We start from the raw sequence: 22,291 nt of genomic DNA, 5'->3' as shown, positions 1-22,291 counted from the left end.
GAATTAAGACAATATGGTCAATACTGATATTAATGTGGACGGGTGAAAGGTCAATGGTGTGAGTCAAGTCATTCAACGAGGTTGAAGTCAAGATGAGGTCCTAGGTGTTTGTTGTGGGAGCATCTAGCATCATTACTGCAAAGGAAGCGGTCCTCGAATAGTTGGATAGAGATCATGATGATTTTTTGGCTTTAGATTGAAGTCACCGATGACCAGAAAGACGCCAAGGACAGAAAGTCTACAATTATATGTAGATCCTCTAAGAAATATATGAATGCTTTCAGGGCAGTACAGTATAATAATGTGAAGCTCAGAAGATGTGAGGATATTGATTCTGTTAGATTCCTGGGTAAATGTGGTAGATTCCAGCAGTGGGATTGGGATAAAGGCAAGACATTGATATATTATTAATATTATCAGCAAGTCTCAGGGTTTGCCATGGGAGTGGGTAGGACTAGTGTTGGTATTACAGTGGGAGTGGTCTGCGTTAGTTTGCACAGTGAGGCAAGTAATCACATTTTTCCAAACACAATCAATATGGGAGATGCCATTAGGCCCTGTTTCTAGATAGAAGTTGGGCAGTGATCTGCCGTGTGCTGTTAATTATTGTTTGGTGGGGTTTAGGTTCAGTCATAAGAACCAGGCGGGAAGTAGAGAGGAAGCAATAAGCTATCGTTCATATTTAGATATGCTTAAAAAAGAATATAATCACTCTGCAACTTAGCATAATGCAATGAAGTTTGAAAGGTGAGATGATTCTGGCTGTGTTATGTCCCAGGGCAGATTAGTGGATTCCTGCAGTGGAGGAGTGATGATCTTGTAGGGAAGTGGGTGTCTGCTAGGGTGACCGTGGAAAGATATCTATGAAGCTGATGTAGATTACAACATTACATGTGTGCTCACAAAATTTACTTCACTTTGTCCGGTTCCTGCAATCCTGGGTCAGCTTTACAAAATGTCACAGTACTATTGGTGTAAGCAAAATGAAACCTTCAGAAAGACAAGTGTTCATGATGTTTCTGGTTTGTCACCTAAACTGAACATGTTCTGATTAATTTATAATGATAGGTCCCGTCACATATATGCTGATCTCCTTTGCGCATTTCAGAGACTGACTAGCTTCTGTTTCACTCTTTACCCGATTCTATAGCAAGGAGAGGAGATTGAGGCCTGCGAAGAGCTTGCCCTTGCTCTGAGCCGAGGGCTGCAGTTGGACACGCAGAGAAGTAGCCGTGATTCCTTGCAGTGCTCAAGTGGATACAGCACCCAAACTACCACTCCATGCTGCTCTGAGGACACAATCCCATCACAAGGTATGGGCAGAAGGATTGGCTACAAATCAACTACAGATTTCAGGATGTGTTATTTTTCTCTTTGAAAAGTGTACTTTTACAAAACTCCACGACCTGAGACTCCATCAAGACTGCAGAATTTGCTCTTATCGTACCAGTGCCACTTTCATTACAGTTTTCATCTCCAATTTCTTCTCAATAATGTGTGCTGCACCTTATTTTCCTACAGTGGTAGCTGAACTTTCCTAGGCTCCTTGTACACAAAATGGGCACAGTATATTTGATAACCACAAACCGTAAGAATCCAACATTCTTCAGCCTTGTGTAGCAATCAAGTGGAGTGCACCATGCTGAAAATAGTGAAGGCTAATACAACATGTATTTGCTAGCTACTTCAGTGTGCCAGAAACTGCTGATCTAGTTGTTGTGACATAAATAGAACTCAGTACATTTGAATTTGCTCCTGATCTGTTAGTATCACATTGCACAATTCTCGGTATACATGAAACAGTACTGTCCCACTCCTATTCTCAGGATACGGCTTTGGAGTGAGAGGTTCTGCATCAAGCCTGGTTTAAAAAATTTGCCAAGTGCTGACCCATTGCTATTTATAAAGGGATGCATTCTAGCCACATAAATGTACATGTGTAATTGACTAATTCCAGACGTAAACAGTTTAAATGGATGGCGGTTGTGCCCCTCAGTAAATCTCTACTCCAGCTAATATGAATTCTTTGATTTCATAGATCTGCAGGGTCTAACCAAGTTCAAGGACTTAGTTCAATGCACTACTCTGAGGAATAAATACTGTTTGGACACCAGCCCTGTCACTGACACACTAAGTGGTCCTGCGCGTACAGTGTTGTCAGGTTACTTATCAGTCCTGTTCAAGTTTCGAGGACACAGTGGTAATCCAAACAATCTTTAGTTCCTGAACAACCAAATCAAACCTAGCCCCAGCAGCAACAAGGATTTGTTTAAAATGTTTATTTAAAAGGTCTTAATCAAGTACCAAAAATGTGCATAGTGCCCACACAACATGAGAATATAAAGCCATTATGCATGTCACAAACCGCGAGAACAGAATGAACATTTCTAATGTGCTTAGAAAGATCCAAACACCCTCTAGATATTTCTAAGCGCTACACTATAGCACTTAGTGTAGAGAGCTTCCTAAGGATGATCGCACATCGTACCTGTTGAGAGTTAATGCAGCTGTCCCTTAATAGAGTTCTTGCCGGGGAGGGAACTGTGCTCTAGGCAAAAAAGCACTCCCTACTAGGCTTCCAGGCTGCACTCTTCGACTGAGAGTTGCTGATCTGCAATCAGGCGTGTTCTCTGGTAGTAATCTTAGCGTGAGGACCTTTCCCAATCAGTGGTCAAATTCTGACTTCTTGTAGGTTTTGACCACTGATTGTATCTTGTGTTTTCGAAATAAAGCCGACCTTAAAGGCATGAGATTCTTGACAGACGAAACTATCAGGACACAAAATGCGTCGGCATTGTCCATATGTTGATTTTAAGGGCCATTACTAAAACCCTAAGATCTATATAGCAAGGGTCCATTTTACGGTTGCTCCCGTTAAAGATGATAACAAGAAGTGATGAGCCATGAGCATGGCCTTCACACGTTTAGCTAAAGATATGTAGGTGAGAAAACGGAGAAACGGCCTAACCTAACCAAAATGGAGCCTGTTGCGGTGTTCAAAGCATATCCTAACAGTTACTGTTACTCCATTGTGCACAAAAAAGAATGGTGAAGCGTTATGTATATAGGGGAGTAGGTACTATATAATTACATAGAAGGTTAAGGAAAGGGGCCTTAGGCCTAAGAGTCCATATCGATAGGGGCCTGGGACTCCTAAGCCTTGGGATCGCTACTATAAAGGTAACCCACGGTGTTAAGGAAAAGAGTGGGACACCGAAACATAGGAAACAGGAGAGTGCATACAGGTAGTACCACTCAGATGACAGAAACTGTCACCATCATTAGCAACAAACTTTAGCCACCAAAGTAATCTGGTAAAACAGGTCAACCCTATATCCAAGTAACGGAGCAGATCACCAGAATCAGTGTCTACGTCTGAATGCAAGCCCGAGAACAAAACACCTGCATGAGAGCATTATTCATTGTGAGGTCTGCCAAGTCCCCCAAACAACATACAAGACTTCCATACTTTAGTCATTAGTAGGTAGTATTAGAACCCGACAACTGTGACTTACCCAGAATGGGCAAACAACAACGTTCATTATTTCCAGATGGTGTAGTCTAGCAGGTCTCAAACCCCCTACCATACATAACATACCAGAAGGAAAACCCCTCACATCCTACACAGCACCATGTGTATTCACTAACTAGGGCCATAGCTGATTACATTTCACAACAGACCTTTCATTGGCAAGCCAAGAATAGCCGGCTACAATATGCATCTGGAAGGAGTAAAGTTATGTAACTGGTGAGTGTACGTGGTATAAAAACACAAAATATTGGACTCTAGTCTTCCAGTGTATGAGATCCTCTTTGTGGGAGGATACAGTGGTTCTCCTGAACTCTCAAATTGTTTCAAAGATGAGAGTTTAGACTCTTCCAGAGCTTTCAGTTGTTCAGGATAAGCAACATGTACGTCTTCCATTCCCTTCTAGGCTATAGCATTGAGAAATGAGATACCTTTGGCTCCATCTCAAGTTTTTGATGGGGAACAGGATGCCCTTTCAAATATTCATGGGTTTAAAAAAAAGGATCTTGTTGTTCATTAGATTTTTGTTGAAGCTGGAGTTCTGCCAATTCTGTTGTGGATCTTGTTTTTGTGAAAGGCATACTCCAACAACATTGAAGTACTTTCTTTGTGGTACATATCATTTATCCATAAACATCTGTTGCAACTGAAATGTAATCTTGCATGGCTTGATACTGTGGACTCCTTTCCTGACATCACCTTGTACCATACTTATATAGGAGTTTGGGGTTTTTGTGGTCAAACTTTATTGAGTTTTGATAGGGCACATTACTATACAGAGATAGTGGAGCGTAAAGAAGACATCAGACATATAATACAAAAAGCTAGTGTTACACTCAGATGCAGATAGACAATGGCATCTTCATTACAGTCAGATAGTTCAAGTAAACCACTGTCATCAAGCTAGCTTTATCATCCAATAAATTCCTTTGCCCGACTTATTCCCACCCCACTGCCCCTACCCCCAGGAACTCCGAACAGTAACCCAGGAGTAGGTTAGTCATATAAAGCCTGATGGGTAGGAAGCGAGCTAGTGTCTGTGGAACCATCAGATGGGGGCGAGGGGGGTCATGCGCAGTCTCGAGATTACCATCAACCCTCTGGGGTGATCAAATCTGGAAGAGGTGAAGCGCTGTTGTACGAGTAGGACAGGCGGTGAGTGGAAGGTCTTCGGAAAGGAAAGTGACTAGGGGACCCCAAATGTTTTCTACGTTTTTATAGCTATCCAATAAAATGTCAGCCATTCTCTCCATTGCAGAGCTTGCCGTAGGGTGGTATGCCATTGAGATATTAAGGGTGTTGTGTTCTCCTTCCAAGACACCACCAAAACCGTCTTAGCCACCCCCAGACATAGCCACATAATGCATCAGTGGCTAGAAGTCTGGCATTTAAGTCTTGTCCGTCAGTTCCAGAAGAGCAAAGCCTGGCATAAATGTAAGTGGGTAACCCAATATAGTTTCAATGATCTAAAAAGGTGAAATGATAGGGCAGTCCCACCATGTTTGTCAGAAATCGCCAAGTAACCCGCACCCTCTCCAAAAAAGGTCAGATGTGTTGGGATACATTGGGCCTGATTACAACTTTGGAGGAGGTGTTAATCCGTCCCAAAAGTGACGGTAAAGTGACGGATATACCACCAGCCGTATTACAAGTTCCATAGGATATAATGGACTCGTAATACGGCTGGTGGTATATCCGTCACTTTACCGTCACTTTTGGGACGGATTAACACCTCCTCCAAAGTTGTAATCAGGCCCATTGTTTTGAGTTTGGTGTGGTAGACATACCAATCAAAAAGTACTTTGTAATGGGCCTCTCTCAGTCCCAGAGTGAAGTTAAATCTGGGAATGTCTTGCCGTAGTTTCTACCATCATTCATCTGGCAATATTTTCCCAAGTATCTTGGTCCAACACTCTGTCGTGGCTTGGTCATGGGGAAGGTATTAATTAATGAGAATAGAGGAAGGAGATACTGCCTTTAGCCCCACCCCCGTCTGTCTTAAATTTCTCAGTTGGGGAGAGATCTCTAGTAGCTTTCAGTCTCATATCTGGGTGGAGGATCCAGCGTTTCAGTTGAATATAATGGTACCTCTCTGAGGGTGGTAATCCATGGTCTTGTTGGCAATTTGCGAACGTGAGAATTTCACATCCATGAAATAAGTCCGAAATGGTGAGGCATCCCCCTCCGTCCATAGGTCAAAGGGGCCTTGCCTGAGTGTGGGTGGGAAGGCATGATTAAAGTGTATTGGACTGTAAAAAGAGGGAGAGGGGAAGGGGAAGGTAGCCCTCTTAGCTGTTTGGTTCACAGCATCCCATACTTTCCAGGTCGTTTTTGTAGGTGTGCTACGTTATGCGTTAAGGGGTTGGTCCCCCTTCAGCTTCATAAAACATCCCACTAGTAGCGACCAACCATCACCCTATCCGTATGGAGGTAATTTATCTAAATCTCTCAGTGCCCACTCCAATATCACCTTTAGTTGTGCTGCCCTGTAGTTGAGTGGAAAATCCGGCAAGGTTGGCCCACCAGCCTCTTTCGACAGTCGCAGCTGCTTATAGGGAAGACAGGCTCTGCGATCTTACCTAATTAATCACATCACCAGAGAAAGGAGCGCAGATTGGGAGTCCCTGGAACAGATATAAAGCCACAATAAGATAATCATTTTTATTGCTTGATTGTGACCTAACCACGATAAATACATGGGCTCCCATCATTTAAGGTCAGCTTTAAGTTCCTAAAGAAGTGGAGGGTAGTTAGAATGGTACAGATCGGAAACCTTGGAAGTGAATTTAATTACCAGATATTTGAGAACTACCACCACCTTCTCCATCCCAGGTGTGGACGAGAAGTAAAGATTTGTGAAGATTAGTGATAACCTGCCACTGTTTCATAGTGTGCCAGTTCTTGCTGTAAAGCTGCTATAGATATCAAAGGGGAAGTAAGGCAGAATAACACATCATCCACAAATAGCGAAATTTAGTGACTCCATAGATCCAAAGGGGATGCCAAGGATCAATTTTGCGGCTCTCACCTTAGCTACAAGGGACTCTATACTAAGAGCAAATAAAAGTGGTAAGCATCTGACACCCTTGGCACATGCTGCATTCCAACCTAAAAAAAAAGTCTGAGCCCACTCCATTTACCAGCACTTGAGATAAATTCACATAGTTCACTTGGACAATAGCTATGAAGTGTATGCTAATGCTGAATTTCTGGAGAGTGTGGAAGAGCAGGACCAATCCACCCGGTCGAAGGCTTTTTCAGCATCTAATGCCAGAAGAATTCCTGGAATCTGTTTTTTGGTAGCCTTTTCAACCAGGTGGACTACCCTCCTTAGGTTATCATGTTTGTCTCCCTTTAACGAAGTCCATTCCGTTCGGATGCACCAAATCAGCCATAAAGCCTTCCGGCCGTGTAGCAATGATTTTAGTATAAAGTTTGACATCCAAGTTTATTTGTGCTATAGGTCTATAGGAGGCACAGAAATGAAGGTTCTTACTGGGTTTCGGAATTAGATCAAGGCCTCACTCATCAAAGATTATTATTATTTTTTTTAACCCCCACCACAGAAATCTCATGTGTGCACCGAGGCCCAGTAAAAAATGGTGTGAGACCCAAAGTGGAGTTCTGCAGTTGGAGAGACACACCATGGTTAACCCCCTTTTTTCTTTTAGTTACTAATGTGGACTAACCAGCATGAGATCATTTGGCATTGGTAGCAGCAACTGATTATAGAAAAGGAGTAGACCTTTTCACCTTTTGCCTTTAGAAGAAAATTTGCATACTGGCCATTCTGTTTCTAAAGTACCTTTCAACCGGGCTGTTCAACCATAAGGGATATATGTGGTGCAGATATATTTGATCTGTATGAATGGCAGAGTGGACATATAGCATGTATGTGGTGCTTTACCATGGGTAAACAGGAATCCATTTTTGGACTCCTGTATGGATGACAAGATAGAGGCTAAAGATGAACCAGCAAGACGTTCCTTTTAAAAAGAGCCAGGCTCATTTGAATTAGGGGTGTGGGACACAAGCCCCTTTAAAAGTGCAGGCATAGCCCTAGTCAATTATCTGTTTCATTTGGGGGTGGGCTGCAGACAGTTGTATGTGGTAGCCAAGTAGGAAAGACATTCTCTGCACTTTTGTGCCAGTTGTCTACAGCCTTTGACAGGGAACACCTAGCTACACCCCCTTTCCGGCTAAGTTTGCAGATCAAAAACTATCTGGCTGAGCAACATGTGTGAAGAGACCCACTTGCTTACCCAAAACAGAGCTGGAACATAAATATTACTTAGAAAACCAAGCCTTTTTGATGGATACACCTTCCAGCAGATTTTTCATTATATTAATTAACACCCCAGACTTGTGTTTGGTCTGAAGAAACATTTCCCCACAATTCCTCTACAGTACCACCAGGCAATGCCACATACCACCAGCTGTGACTCTACCTCCAGCCATGGTGACACTGGTAAATATTAAATAAAGAAAAAAGTAGTTTCTGTAATAACTGTGAGCAAGGTAAAATTTTAAAACACATTCAGTGCTAATTTAAATTCTCTAGGGATACTGCTTGACTCATGGTCGATAATGTCTTTGATTCTTGCAGCCTGACCCTCCCCATGATGAATGCCAATAGCCTTTTGGGTTGCTATGTTAATACTTGGTAGGCATTGCCAAAATGTACAGTGCTGATCTTGCCAGACCACTTGAAAATGCCTTTTCCAGGCATGGTCGATGACAAATTGGTTGTATCAAAACAATCACACCATCAATATAGAAATTTTCATGGCTGCTATAGAGCAGTACAGTCCCAACAGAGACAACCTTCTCAGCTTGACCCCTATACCACAATAACTATACCTCTCTTTTCAGAGCAGTGGTGGCTGTAGGGGATGAAACCAACAGGAGCAACAGATGCAGTCCCCCCTTCCCATTCTCTGCTCACTCTGCTATTTCACACCTCAGCGCCCTCTCTTCCCCAAGGTATCATCTGCTGGTGCAGCGGAGGTGTCTCACATTTTAAAACATTTAGGAGCCAATCAGAATATTAGGTCACCCAGCTAATCCACATGCACTACATCATACCTTTCCTATCTTCCTTCGAATTGCCCTCCGTCCAGCAGGCTGAGTTCTCAAACACACACCATTAAATTTTGGGGCAAAAAGTATTTATTATGCAAAGTGGCTTGACGGGTGTTCCCTTTAAAGGCAAGGGGCACATGATTCTATTCAATCTGCTTCTTGGTCAGCAAGAAGGAAGCAGGTCTAACGCCCATTCTGGTTCTTCATCTTCTGAACTTGTTTTTTTCGAGAGAACAGGTTCAAGATCTAATCCCTGACCCATGTCCTAGTAGCCTTGAACGCAGTAAATCGAATGAGATCTGGGATCTTATGAATGTCTTTTTCTATATCTTGATTCCTCTCAAGACATAATCTCAGGTTCATGATGGGGTCTCAGCAGTATCACTTCAGGTTGATGACGTCCTATGAAAGTGCTGAACGATGTGGCGGCTTCACTGTGGTGGTCAAGAGTCCATGTATTTCCATACTTGGCCAACTGACTGATTAAAGCAGAGTCCCCTGTGCTTGTCATCAATCAGTGGATTCCCTGCCTTCTACAACTTGGGATTTACCGTCAGCGCCTAAAGGTCCCCCCACCCCTTCCTTTTTATAGGCTAACCTTCATAGGGGCGGTACTGGACATGACACACATGATGGCGTATCCTCCTTCTCACAGATATGTTGGAAATTATTCAGAGATTTCAGACTCCAGCCTAGATCCTGGTTCTGCAGTGCTGGTGTCTGCTTGGCCTCATTGTCTTGTGGATACTGCTGGTGCCTCATGACAGATGGAGGATGAGGGCCCTTTTAATGCTGTGTGAGGTTTCGTTGGCTTTAGCACCAGAAGAATCTCATGGCTTTGGTGCAGATTTGCCACTTCTCATCTGAATTTGCATTGGGGATGGACCCCACCACCATTTTGGTGAGGTGTCACCTAAGACCTCCTGAGAATAATGCTTCTGTAGCCACAAACGCCTCCTTGCTGGGTGAGGGTGCCCATCTGTACAACACAATGGCATAAAGCCTTTGCTTAGCCTTGGAACACTGTCTGCACAAAAATGTGCTCAAACTGTGGATAGTCCATGTGGTTTCTGTGGCTCGTCTTACCAAGAAGTAATTTCTTTCTTTTATCTCAGGGAACATCATCAAGATTTTGTCTAACAACACCAGCACCTTCCAATATATTAACAGAAAGAGTGGTGTGGGGTTGTGGACTCCTATGATAAGAATGTATCTTCTCCACAAACATGACCGAAGAGCCCATCCATGTAGTAGGGGTGATTCTTAAGAAAAGAGGGACGTGACAGGGAGCCTCAAAAGGCATGATGGTGGAGTGTAATGAAAGACTAAAGAGTTGACCAAGTTTCAATGCACAAAGACCATCTGGATAAATAACTTTAGTTTTCCTGTTGGTTTTACTTCTTAGCTATGAGCTCTGTAGAATATATAACTGAAGTTACAAACACAATTTTGACATGACCAGGGCATGTCCAACGAAGGTTAGGACCAAACAGGCTCTTATTTTTGTGCTTATCTTGTATGCTTACATATCTGCCATCTCCTGCCAAGTATCCTGGCACCATTTATGACATTTGTAAGTGTAGTGGGACTCTTCAAGAATGACACTATTCACTACTTTCTACAGGCATGTCTACGTTTGACTGAAAAAAGAAAAAGGGACTCATTGACTTGACTCAGCACATTAATCAAAAACATTTTGACAGGGTGAAAAATTGAACGTACAAACAGGATTTATGGTGGGCCTACCAATCATTTTTTTTTTGTGCAGTCTTAAGAATCTCCATTGAGGTCAGTTGGTCCATATCTCATTTGGTAGCCCACAACTGGATGAAAAGTGCATTCTGTTAGATGAGGGCTGGACCATTGGAGCAATGTTTTTTATGTCTATGTTTGGCAGCCAGTGCTGTGTAGTTTCTGGTCACAAGCCACTTCTATAAAACAAGTAAACATTTATAACAATATGGTAAGGCTCTTAACAGCAATCAACACAATGAGCCCTCCAAATGAAACAAAATTACGAAGAGAAATTATATTTGAAATATACATCCTGTTCTACGCCAAAGAAACTTGCAAGATTGATTGAGTGCTTTATCTGGCCAGAGGAAAAAAGGCAACACAGGACTCCTTAATTCACATCCCTTATGTATTATGCCATTGAGTCAGTATTTGCAATCATGAATACTTCTCTAGCTTATTTAAGTACAAATTTTGATATCCGGTTTCATCTGTAAGCACAACACATGCCAAAGTAACTATACTTGTTCTAAAGATAGTGAAGTAAAGAGCAATGGCCATAGTTTCTATCAACCCTCCTGATTGGTCAGACCATCACCAAAAAACAAGAGGCCAAGGGATCAAACGTAAACACTGGATAAGAGATGCCAGAAACCTGAATAGGGATGATCTGGCCTCGCTATGCTAGAAGGACCCCACAACCCAAGTGAATTGCGGGACGTACAAGAGTTAATGGAGCTCTACATCAAAGCAATGGATGTTACAGACCCACTTGTCTCAAAAGACACAAAAATAAATATCCCACCTTTGGTACAACCAGAATTTGAATTAAGAAAGGAGGAAACTCCAGCCCACAAAATGGATATGGAGACATGAACCCTCTTTTGTACATCTAAAATAGTTACAAGGCCTAAGAAATATCTGTGAAAAGATCATATGGAAAGCAAAAGAGTCAGTTTTCATACCCCAACTAAATCAACCACAAATGGCCCAGGCAAACTCTGAAAATGTCAAACAACAAACCTGGACCAGCAATTCCACTGTGATCACCGGCGTCTCCAAAGGGAACTGTGAAGCATTCTCTGTGAAACATTTTCATGGAGAACATATTCGAAATTGAAAAATCAATTGTCCTAGACATATGAGTGATTAGTAGCAACATACTCCCCACCCAAAGGGCAACTACAACAACAGATAACCCTCAAACCATCCCACGATGACAAGAAATGAGGCCACATAGTACCAATTCAAAACTCCAAATGGAGAGGAGATACACAAGAGCATAGCTTCAGTGACACCAACTTCACATTTTGACGACCCAATATCCTCTTCAGTCATCAAAGAGTACAGCTAACTCTTTGAACCCCTCTTGATTAAGATCATGAATTACCTCAAGACATTATCCCAGACCATGTGAAGGCTGGAAAAGTGATACTGCTCCTGAAAAGACCTTCTGAACAAATAATCCTAAGTGGCTCATTATCCAATGCGACGCAATGTCACAAGTCACACTTTGAGACCCTCAAGGATCCACCAGCTCCTTCACACTTTTCAACCTTTATATGGAAACGGTAACTGAGATACCCTAGTAAGCTAACCTTGATTAACACATGTGTACAGACAACACTCAGCTATACTTAAAAAAATGAGTGAAAACCCAAACCTAGCTGTCAAGTAAGAACTTCAAACTGACCTCAGAGAAAACAGAATTCCTCACCCCATGTCTCCATCCCCATACAGGAATGGATTAACCATGTACAAGTTCTCAATTGCAAACCGAGACATCATAAAATCAACAACATTTCTAGGAATAACCCTGGATAAGAACTTAAACGTGAGCGCACATCAGTGCATTCACACAGTGCGTTTCCAACTCAACCTCCATTCAGCCAACCGCTAGTCTTCAAGACTGTGCAATCACTAGTCGTATCCAGATTGGACTATGGTACTGTGACCTTTAGATTACCAAAATAAAGAACAGCACCACTCAATGACACTTAATGCCACGGCAAGACTCATAACAGGGTAGAGACTATTCAACCACATCACTGCCTCCTTTTTCTGTCCACTGGCTGGCACACAAAGCCCTACACCCAGATGAACTCTGTTATACTGCACAAAATCTAACGAAGCAGCCGCTCCCTACGGAGTACTAGCTCCCTTCTGCTCGAACCCCCAAAGATTCAAATTAAAACAAATGAAAACCTACACCAACATTTTCACCAGCGAGGCCTCAAGGATATGGACTCTTTCCCTGCTGAATTTCAGCCGAATCCATCAACCAACATGATTCTACTAAAAAGAGTCCTAACATAATGACCTGGACCAGGGAGACTACGGTACTGCCTGAAACTCAAGGTTCACCCACCCAGATACAGCACCAGTTTTGTTTACCAAAGCACCAGGAGAGAGGACTATGAAAGCAAATTTTGTTTTAATACTGCTGTCAGTCGGTAGGTTATGATATGGTTAATGTAACTGGTTATATATTTTTTCTATGTACAGCACTATAATACTGTTAGCGCGTCGGACCTTAATAAGTAAACTTACAAGGGGACGCATATAGGCCTATTAACCTTTTTGACTCGTTCAGGATGTTCGTACCATAGTTCCAGAGCAGAAACAATCAATACACAATAAACAATAGTCATTAGACAAATCAATAATCAATAGGATCAGAAAATTACACACACACACACCATGTCTTTTCAGCCATGAATAACCACACCTTTAATTACAGTTTAGTAAGTTTATTTCCCTATTTTTAACAAAGCTAATGTCATGTAGATTAATCTTCAATTCAAATCAAACTCAATTAATAATATTTTTTAACCGAAAAGACGCAAGAAACATAATCTAATCAAAGCTTGAATCATAATTCTCTCTAAAGCATCAGCACAAATTATTAGTAAAACCAATTTCAATAATACTGCAAGATCCATAGAGTTCAGCAACATAGTTCGTCAGCCATTTGTCCCTGCAAATTGTCAATCGTCACGTGAATAGCCTCAACTAACCCTGATTAGTATCAGCATTTGGGGCTTCATGCGAAACAATTTAGAACACAAATTTAGAAAACATCTAGTTGGGAAAACTATTAAGACAGCGCAGTTGGTACCTAGAAATGAAAGGCAGGAAAATACAATTCAGTCACATTGTCATATCTACCTATCCACGGTATGAGTCAGCAAGCAGAATCAGTCTTTGTCCTCAGGTCATCAATCGATCAGCAGAATATCAGGTTCTCAGTCAGAGAGTATGAGCCCAATGACAGAATCTCAAATCCCTTCTCCCAAAGTCACTCTAGATCTCTGGTCTCATCGTCTGCATAAGTCTAATCTGAATCTGGTCTCCTCTGTCACGTTGTTATATCAAAGTCACCAAAACTATCCCCTAATTTCCACTTGGTCAATTAATCTTACGTTATTACTCTGTCCAGTGAAAGTTCTATACCAAATCTATGAATTCTAATATTTCACACTTCGCACGTCGTTGACTGACCGCTTTACGATGTTGTCATCATCCGGATTGTCAGGTATCTAATTTGTTGCATCTTCTTCACCAGTCACTGTCTTCATTGTTCGCGTCCTGGGAAAGAACCTCTAGCACACATTGCATACGTATTGATACTTTTTAAGGACACTGTCTCCTGTTAGTTAGTTCTCATGAAAAGCTTCTGCTAAGCATTTTAACAAGACAATGAACATTTCATAGTTAGTTTAGTCTGTCAGCATTTTTCATTAAACGCTAAGAAATACAACTTCTGCATGAGGCCTGGCAAAACTAGGCCAAGACACCCTCCAAGTTAAGGCCTACAATTAATAAGCTAAAACATACTTCATAACCCTTAATATGACATATTACTACATTACTCTAGTACATTTTCAATATTTCATGTGTATTAATAATTATTTAGTAGAATTCGTTAACACTGGTGGCCATTCTTCGAGGTCACAAATTTCAAACGTGCACATTATTTTTCTACGTTATTCTTTTTCTACATGTCATTATTGAAAATACGTAAAACACTTGTTAATAATTTCTAATTAGAACATTTGCTTCAGCAATTCACAGGAGTCATATCCATGCGTTGTAAAGCTCTCAAAATAAAATAAATACAATCTTACTTTGGCATAGCTGTTCTCGAACTGATCAGTACTCCAAACACTCCTCACTGAATCCTTTCACTGATTTACATATTGCTGTACTTTGTGACATGCAACAGAAAGACAAGTTGTGCCTGAAAAGTTACAGCTTTATAAGATCAAGTAATATGCAGCATAGTAACTCCCATGCACTGCATATAGTAAGCAAGTTCCTGTTTCTGTGTTGAAGGATGATTATGTGTTTATTTTTTATTTAACAGTCCATCAACTAAGTTACTTAGGGTCAAACTAGGTAAATTTGAGGACATGACCACTGAACAAATTTTTTATGTCACAGCAAAATCTACAAGTCCTAAAGAGTAAGTTCAAATTTGTTGCATAATCAGTTTGTATTTATTTGGGGGGAAATATGACCTAGGGCCTAGAGGCTGCGGGCCTTTGAACTGGGGACCCAGGTTAAATTCCCAGCCTTGGCTCAACATCCTGTGATTTTGGGTAAGCCCATAATCTCCCAGTGCCTTAAAAAAATCAGTATGTAACGTTCTGTTGTAAAGCATTCTTATGTGCTTGGGTGTGTACTATTTAAAAAAAAAAAAAAAGTAGAATTATGTGAATTGGTTTGATTTATATCAGGAGTTGAAAAAAGAGACAGCCCTTTCTTCGCTAATCAGGTTTTAAAAGTTATTCAATTTGGCTAATCTTTTAACTGCATGCCTCTAATGGAATTGCTTATGTGGAGGAAACTCTCCATCTTATGTTCTGGTTGGTGACTGTATGCACCAAGATCATAAGAACCGCAGCCAAATGTTTTTTTTTTTTTTTTTTGGACAAATGTATTTCAACGCATATCCTTTTTTTATCAGTTTCAGATTATGACTACTTCTCAGTCAGTGGTGACCAAGAGGCAGAGCAGCAAGAATTTGACAAATCGTCCACCATTCCTAGGAACAGTGACATCAGCCAGTCCTACCGCAGATTGTTTCAGGCGAAGCGCCCAGCCTCTACTGCAGGGCTGCCGACCACTCTGGGGCCAGTTATGGCCCCCCCTGGTGTGGCGACTATCCGAAGGATCCCATCAACGAAGCCAGCTGTTAGACGTGGCACCATAGGAGCTGGGCCCATTCCAATCAAGACACCAGTGATTCCTGTTAAAACACCGACTGTTCCAGATATTCCTGGTGTACTCCCCCTCACGCCAAGTGGGCCTGATGATTGTGTAGATCCAAGCCCAGACTCTCCCTCGACTGGAGAAATCACACCAGGGGCTAGTGGCCTCCCATCCTCATTATGGAGTGGACAGGCGTCTATCAATCCTCCACTAACTGGCCCTCAGGCAAGTATTTCAGAAGAGCAAAGGCCTGCCACATCCGAAAAGGAGGCAGATGAAGATGACAGAGAAAGTGGAGGAATTGATACCTTTCCAAGCCAAACTGAGCCTGACCTGGCCTCTGAGCAGGGAGCGGGAGACGGACAGGAAGGTGGAGACATGCTTAACGCCATCCGCCGCGGAGTCAAACTGAAGAAGACTTTGACAAATGACCGGTCAGCACCACGTCTCTCCTAAATGTATAGGAATACTGCCGGAGTATTGAAAACGGAGTATGAACAGTATCATGAAACATCTGTTTTTTTAAACGTCCATTCCAGTCTATAATCACGTTATAGAAAATGCAATGTAAACAGGTGTTTTGAAAGTCCCGAACTTTCTGTTGACAAGCTAATTAAAGGGTCAGCAGCATTGACAATGAATTGCTCTTTTAATTTGTAAATAATGAAAACATTCTTTTTCGCACATTTCATCTGATATTCCCTTTTAATTTTTCAGAAGGTGCCAAAATCCATTTAACTTTTGTATTAATATTTGTAAAGTTCTAAAAGCTTCAGTTGTAACAAAACACAGAGCAAAATAATTTCATTTTGCTGCAGGACAGACATGCATTGGCTTTACTTCAAGCTTTTCTAGAGCACATTGTGGTAAGTTCAGCTGAAAAAAGTTTAAACGTTTACTTTCATGTACAAAATAACTTGAGAAATACTCTTTATATTACTTTTTTGCAAAGGTTACAACTGATAAATATTAAAAGCAATATATATATACATACAAAAATATATGTGAAAGAAAGAAACGAGAAAGCATCAGAGCGTATTGGGGTAGGGCTAAGGTACAGAGTCTGTGTAAAAGCTGCTGTATCACACAGGTAGACTGTTTGGAGTTGCTTACACGTACCTCCATGAGCAATGCATCCAGAAAAGCCATATTGGATTGCAGTGTTTCTGTTTTCATTGGTATTTTGCAATGGTTTTTGTGCTCCTTTTTCCACAGTTCCATTTTGCTAGGCAACGGCGACATCCAATCATACGCATGCTGCTTTGTTGTGTAGGCTTACAGTTCTTCATCCCTTTTTCCGTTGTGTGCTAATCTTTTTCCATGAAATGTAACATGTCGGGGTGGGGAGTGGAAGACAAAAGAAAGGGTATGGCCAACTAAAAAATCATGGAAACGCTTTCCTAGTGATAGCAGAAAGTTAATGGTTGCTATCCAATAGCCTTTCCTCTGTGCCCAGCAGGCTGGGTTCATTGGAAAGGCTTACGTATTTGAAGAGTGTATCAGACAGTGTTAAACAACTTGAAATATTTCAGTAGTTTACATTACAATTAATTTGCGTTAGGATTCAGGGACTTGTTTTCTAACTTACTTGAAAGGGAAAAAGGATTTGGCCTCGTGCAAAGTGAGTTGGGAGAAAGAGTTGGATGAGGTCATCATTTAAAAAAATAAAATAAAACAAAACAGCACATATATGGGTAAAACAGTATACCCTAAACTAGGCTAAGGAATGGCGAGGACGGGTGTTTTAAATATTCTCTTTTTATATTGTAGGCAATATATTTTTGGAATATTGACTTGAAGAGCAATGCAAACGTTTCTTTTTTCTTATTAGGAGAAGTGCATATATTATTTTGATATCTGCCCCCAGTGACTTGATACTATGTCATAGGGACAATGGGCAGGAAGAGGGGGAGGCGGGCTTGTGGCTTTGCCTGCGAAACTTGTCAATCACCAAATAGAACTCTAGGGGCTAGTTTCCCCAGAAGTCAACAGGTCCTTTAACGATTATTGTTTCGCCCATCACAGCATCCAATGTAGTAAGTAAACGTTAATGTGTAAAGTGTTTCTACAGAAAATGTACACCGCTGTGACTTGCACAATCCTTTTCTGTTATTGCTTCAAAGCAGGGGCATGATTATAATATTCTCAAACCTGGTTTGTATTAACAAAAAGCTTCATCTTACAGAGCATATAAAATATTAGTGCCTGTGGTGTAGCCCTAGAATCACAATGTTAAAGAAAAAGAAACGGTGGCCCGTGCATTAAGCAGATTAGGCCAGGACCCCTTTTTCTTTCAGCAGAGCCTGTTCTACAAGGTAGAACTTCATTAGTTATTAAGTGGTAAGTATACCTTTACAATAAATGGATGTGACTGTACCCTGGTACAGTTTCTCACTTGTTTAGTTATTAAACGTTTAGTATATTCTCAGTAAGTTTGATATAAAATGTTGCCAAAATCAGTGTAGAAAGGATGTGACAAGACACTTTGAATAGTTTTGTTGTTTGCGTTTTTGCATATTGTAAAAGCAGTGTCACAGCTGGAAAATAATTAAAAAAAACATGTTTCTAATGGTAAGTTATTGTGGTTTAGTTGCTAGTTTGTACCGAGAGTTGACCTCTCCCTGTGAAGTTTTTGTTCTAACCTGGTCTAACTAACAATTGCTGTAATCGTGTCTCCCTCTACATTGTAATGACTGCTTCAGCCTACATAAAAATAATTAAAACGTATGTTTGCATCTGCGTTTTCTTGTATAAGAGGAAATGTCACATCCTTGGTTAAATGTATTTGTTTTGCTCTTGTATCAGTTCCAACAAAATAGCAAACCAGTGCTGCTTAATTTATATATGTATGTGCATATGTATCCACATTCTAATTTCTCTTCACTTAAACTTCCTTTACAAAAGGCATAGATGTAGGAAACAGCAGACACAGCACCTAATATGCAATGCTTATTCTTTTATTAAATTCGAACCACCAGGTATCATCTGCGACCGACACCTAAAACCAAATCCAGAACTCAATCAACGTTATTTGGCATATTTGTAAAAAAAAAAAAATGATGTTTCACAAAGCCAGGATGGCATCTCAACAAACTACATGTAATTTTAACAATAGAAAAAGGGGGTCTTAAAAAATGTAATTTGGGAGAAAGACTGTCAAAAAATGCTTCAGTCTCCTTTTCGTCATTTTTAAAAGAGAGAAGTATAAGGGAGACGTGATAGAAGTCAAATTTCACATCCAATGATGAGACAGGCCGTTGGCTGAAATTTGTAGGCTAGCAACCAATCCAATGTAATCATTAAAATATTTTGCACAAAAAGTTAAAAACCGCATGCATCAAAACATCTTGGTGACAGCCGTTTGGATTACTACAATCAAGCATTTGGTAAAAACCTTAATTTCTTCATCATTTAACAGTTTGAACCTATTCTAGATTCACTTGCAGTGCATCATGCCTCTGCCTCCTGATCTGACGCTGAAAAGCATCTTATTTAGTTGAATACAGTTTTTCAGTCATTGGTCAGACCGCTCAGATGACATTGATCCAAACCCCCTAATGCCACGCTATTGGTGGGAAGGTGGGGGAGGAAAAAAAACGTTCTGCTGTTTTTTTTTTTTTACTCTTTTTGGGCAGACACATTTCCTATAATCCACTACAAAGAAAAGAGAGCTCAGGTTGTCAGTGGCCAGAGTTCCGTATGGTCATTCAAACTCATCAGGTCATATCTAATGACTTCCACCATTTACTAGTTTATGGCTTTTTCCCATCCTTTTGGGGTTGAGCGTGGAAAACAGGCCATTTACGTTTTGCTGGAATTGGTGCTGTTGGTTTAAGTAAATAGATCAACACAAAGCTGGTAATTTGTGTCTACAGGGGCTCTTTGACAGTTCTGTGCACAGTCCTTACCGAAACTTGAAAACAAATGGCGTCAGGACCAGAAACTCGCTATAGTCGGCCTTCTCAAGGTGCAAAGCAAAGTCAAATGTTCAGCTCTGATGAGGAAACCTTGTATGACAGACTCACCAAATTGTTTATTCAGCTGATGAGGAGGAGGAGCAGGTCCTTATTGTAGACAATCAAAACACCTCTAAACATTATTTAAGCCTTACCAAAGCCTGGAATCATCCACTCCCTCAGGCCATCAAGGCACAGAATCCTGCCTCAGATGGCATTCGCCTCAAGACCGAAGCAAGGCTTGGTTATTTTAAAGCAGTTTTGTCCTTTCTCATGCCGAAGCTCATTCACCTAGGCCAAGAGGTGCTCATAGACCTTGTACAGAAGCAGGGGGTTCAGCCTTGACATGAGAAAGAAGCACCTCCCATGCCATCGCAAGGAGATGCCTCTCAATATGACCGAGAAACTACACCGTCCACTCAGCGTCTTCAGCATACACCCTTACAGAATCTACATGATGATGCATAAGACACCTACAATGATCAGAATATGGAAGAAGACATCTGGAGGTCTAGTAGAAATATTCACCTAGAGCAATATTCCTTGTGTCCATACCTCTCAGATAAGGTGGTTTCCTCCCATGATGCCCTACAGAAGACAGCTTACATGTACATGGGCAGTTAGAAGAAGAGGACTCCTATTTGCTAATGGAGACGTTTTCTTCTCTGCAATACAAAAATCCAGTTTTTCCAATACTTTAACAAGCAGGGACATATTCAGGAACCTAGCCAGTGCTAAATAAAGGAGAAGGTAGAGAGAAATCTCTATCCACCTTCTGCAGTGCCACATATATGTTGTAATGCTGGAGTTATTGTGTACATAAGAGGGTGGTAAACTGTAGGATTAGTGGTGACCTAACCAGGAAAGCAAGACACAGTAGGCAAGAAAATGAATGCAGCTGCAGCAACAGAAGTAGTATTTTTTTTTTATAAGATACTACTTCCATATCTCAATGCATCTAAAGGACAAATTATATCTTTGTGTAGTAGGTGGCAAGCATCATCAAGCATTATCCATTTGGAATTGAGCCCGCTCCAAGAATTTTCATGGAATGCCTGTTAGCAGTGACCACGCATGGATACTGAAAAGTCATACATGTGTGCCCTTAACCAAAGAGGAATATGCTTGCAACAGAATCAGAGCAATACAAGCAAGCAATTCACCTTTGGTATCTGCTGGGCTTCCTAGCAAAAGGCATTTCTGTGCCCAATTAGCCAGAAGAAATCTCTCCCGGATGGCTGTTGGCTCTCTAAAAGTTGTGGCAGCACTGGATGAGATAGCGACCCATAGTGTTCCAGAATGCAAAGCCTCTTGGCTGGACCTCACATACTCCTGTAAAAACATGGGTGAAATTGTAGTGAATGATGGTACAGTACTCCCGTCTGCTACTTTATGCATACTTCTACATGAGCTCACTTTACAGCCAGTGGTCAAAAGCATGGGTAACCTTGGAGGATCCAGTAGTGGCAAATAGAACAGTACACAGCAACCTATGCATCCAACCACTCTCCAACATATCCAAATCTGTTTCCAGTCTCTCCAAACCAGGAACCAACTGATTCCCACAAACCATACTCCTCAGAAGCTTATGTTTCACAAGAAATGTTAGTAATATGTGCTTTATATAAGCATTGAAAAGCTTACTGTTATCAGTAATTAAAGTGAAGCACTTTTCCTTGAACACACGGCAGACTCCACCCTGCTTTGGGAGAAGGATATCTTGTGCAAGGCGGTTTTGCATAAGTATAGCATATTCATTTTTCATTGATTTTTAGTCAATGCCCCAGCAGTGTGGAAGGCAAAGCAATCAACAAATGTTGCCAATCTACTAATTTTACACCATTCAAAGCCACACCCGTGAAATCATAGCACCAAGCACATCTAGCACAATTTGACTAAATCCACTCTTCAGTCTTTTCAAACCATCATCATCATCATTAATTTCATTCACATGGTAAACCTATTTGAATAAAAAAGCAAGATGGCATCTACCTGCCCAATTACGAAGCACGTTAAAACAAGTAGTCTTGCAACAGACATAACAAATTCATCTAAGTATAGGTTCCTCCACCCCATAACTCCTTTCACACTCACTTTCTCCCAAATAATCAATTGGACTAATACTTTGAGATTTGAATCACACCATAGACAGCACTCCTCGTCTTTCATGATCCATTCTCAATCTCGGATGCACATTTGAATTCCTACATTTCTCCTCAGTTTCCATTTGTATCTTAACCTCACTCACATCCTCCCAATATGTCAAAATGTCTACGTTTCTTTCATGATATTCGGTAATAAACCCACACTCTTCTGCATTCAAGCTAAACACAAACTCAGTTTTAGTCTTGTTAATATTCAGGATAGGTGGTGCAGCCACTCTTTAATGTTTCCAAAAAGTTATACAATTTCCAGTTTTCAGATGCAGGAAGTTTTTCCAACGAAGCACTGATGTCGGAAAATATGGAGACAGAAACTCTCTATTATGGAAAACATTAATAAAACCATTACAGGAGCGAGAATGTGAGAGGGGCAGTTGAGTATAAAATGCACCCTTTGCCATTGAGAAAGGTAAATATGTACAGACATTTCAGCTGTTAATCTTCATAATACTAATATCCTCCACTAGATTTGACTATAAAACATTCCTATAAATGCATGCAGATCTAACCCTATTTGTCAATCTCGTGAATATTATGTGATTGTGTGTGGTAGTTCGTTCAACTTCTGATGGTGGAGTGTATCCAACTGGAGAAATAAAGCACAGCAATCGGCC

General features: G+C 41.0%; 1 protein-coding gene across 6 annotated transcripts in view; it reads left to right on the top strand.

Moving 5' to 3' along the window:
• The window catches only part of MTSS1 (MTSS I-BAR domain containing 1), a 451,322-nt gene extending 433,036 nt beyond the window's left edge, over positions 1-18,286 (top strand). For all 6 annotated transcript variants that reach the window (XM_069220729.1, XM_069220724.1, XM_069220725.1 and 3 more), the window contains 2 exons: positions 1,151-1,313; positions 15,315-18,286. In XM_069220729.1, the coding sequence (XP_069076830.1) occupies positions 1,151-1,313; positions 15,315-16,015 (864 nt within the window). In that variant the 3' untranslated portion in view covers positions 16,016-18,286. The remainder of the gene's footprint in view (positions 1-1,150; positions 1,314-15,314) is intronic.
• Positions 18,287-22,291: the final 4,005 nt, after the last annotated feature.

Source organism: Pleurodeles waltl, chromosome 2_2, assembly GCF_031143425.1.
Source record: "Pleurodeles waltl isolate 20211129_DDA chromosome 2_2, aPleWal1.hap1.20221129, whole genome shotgun sequence".
In the NCBI taxonomy this organism is placed as follows: Eukaryota; Metazoa; Chordata; class Amphibia; order Caudata; family Salamandridae; genus Pleurodeles; species Pleurodeles waltl.
This window is presented reverse-complemented; position numbering and strand designations above follow the sequence as displayed.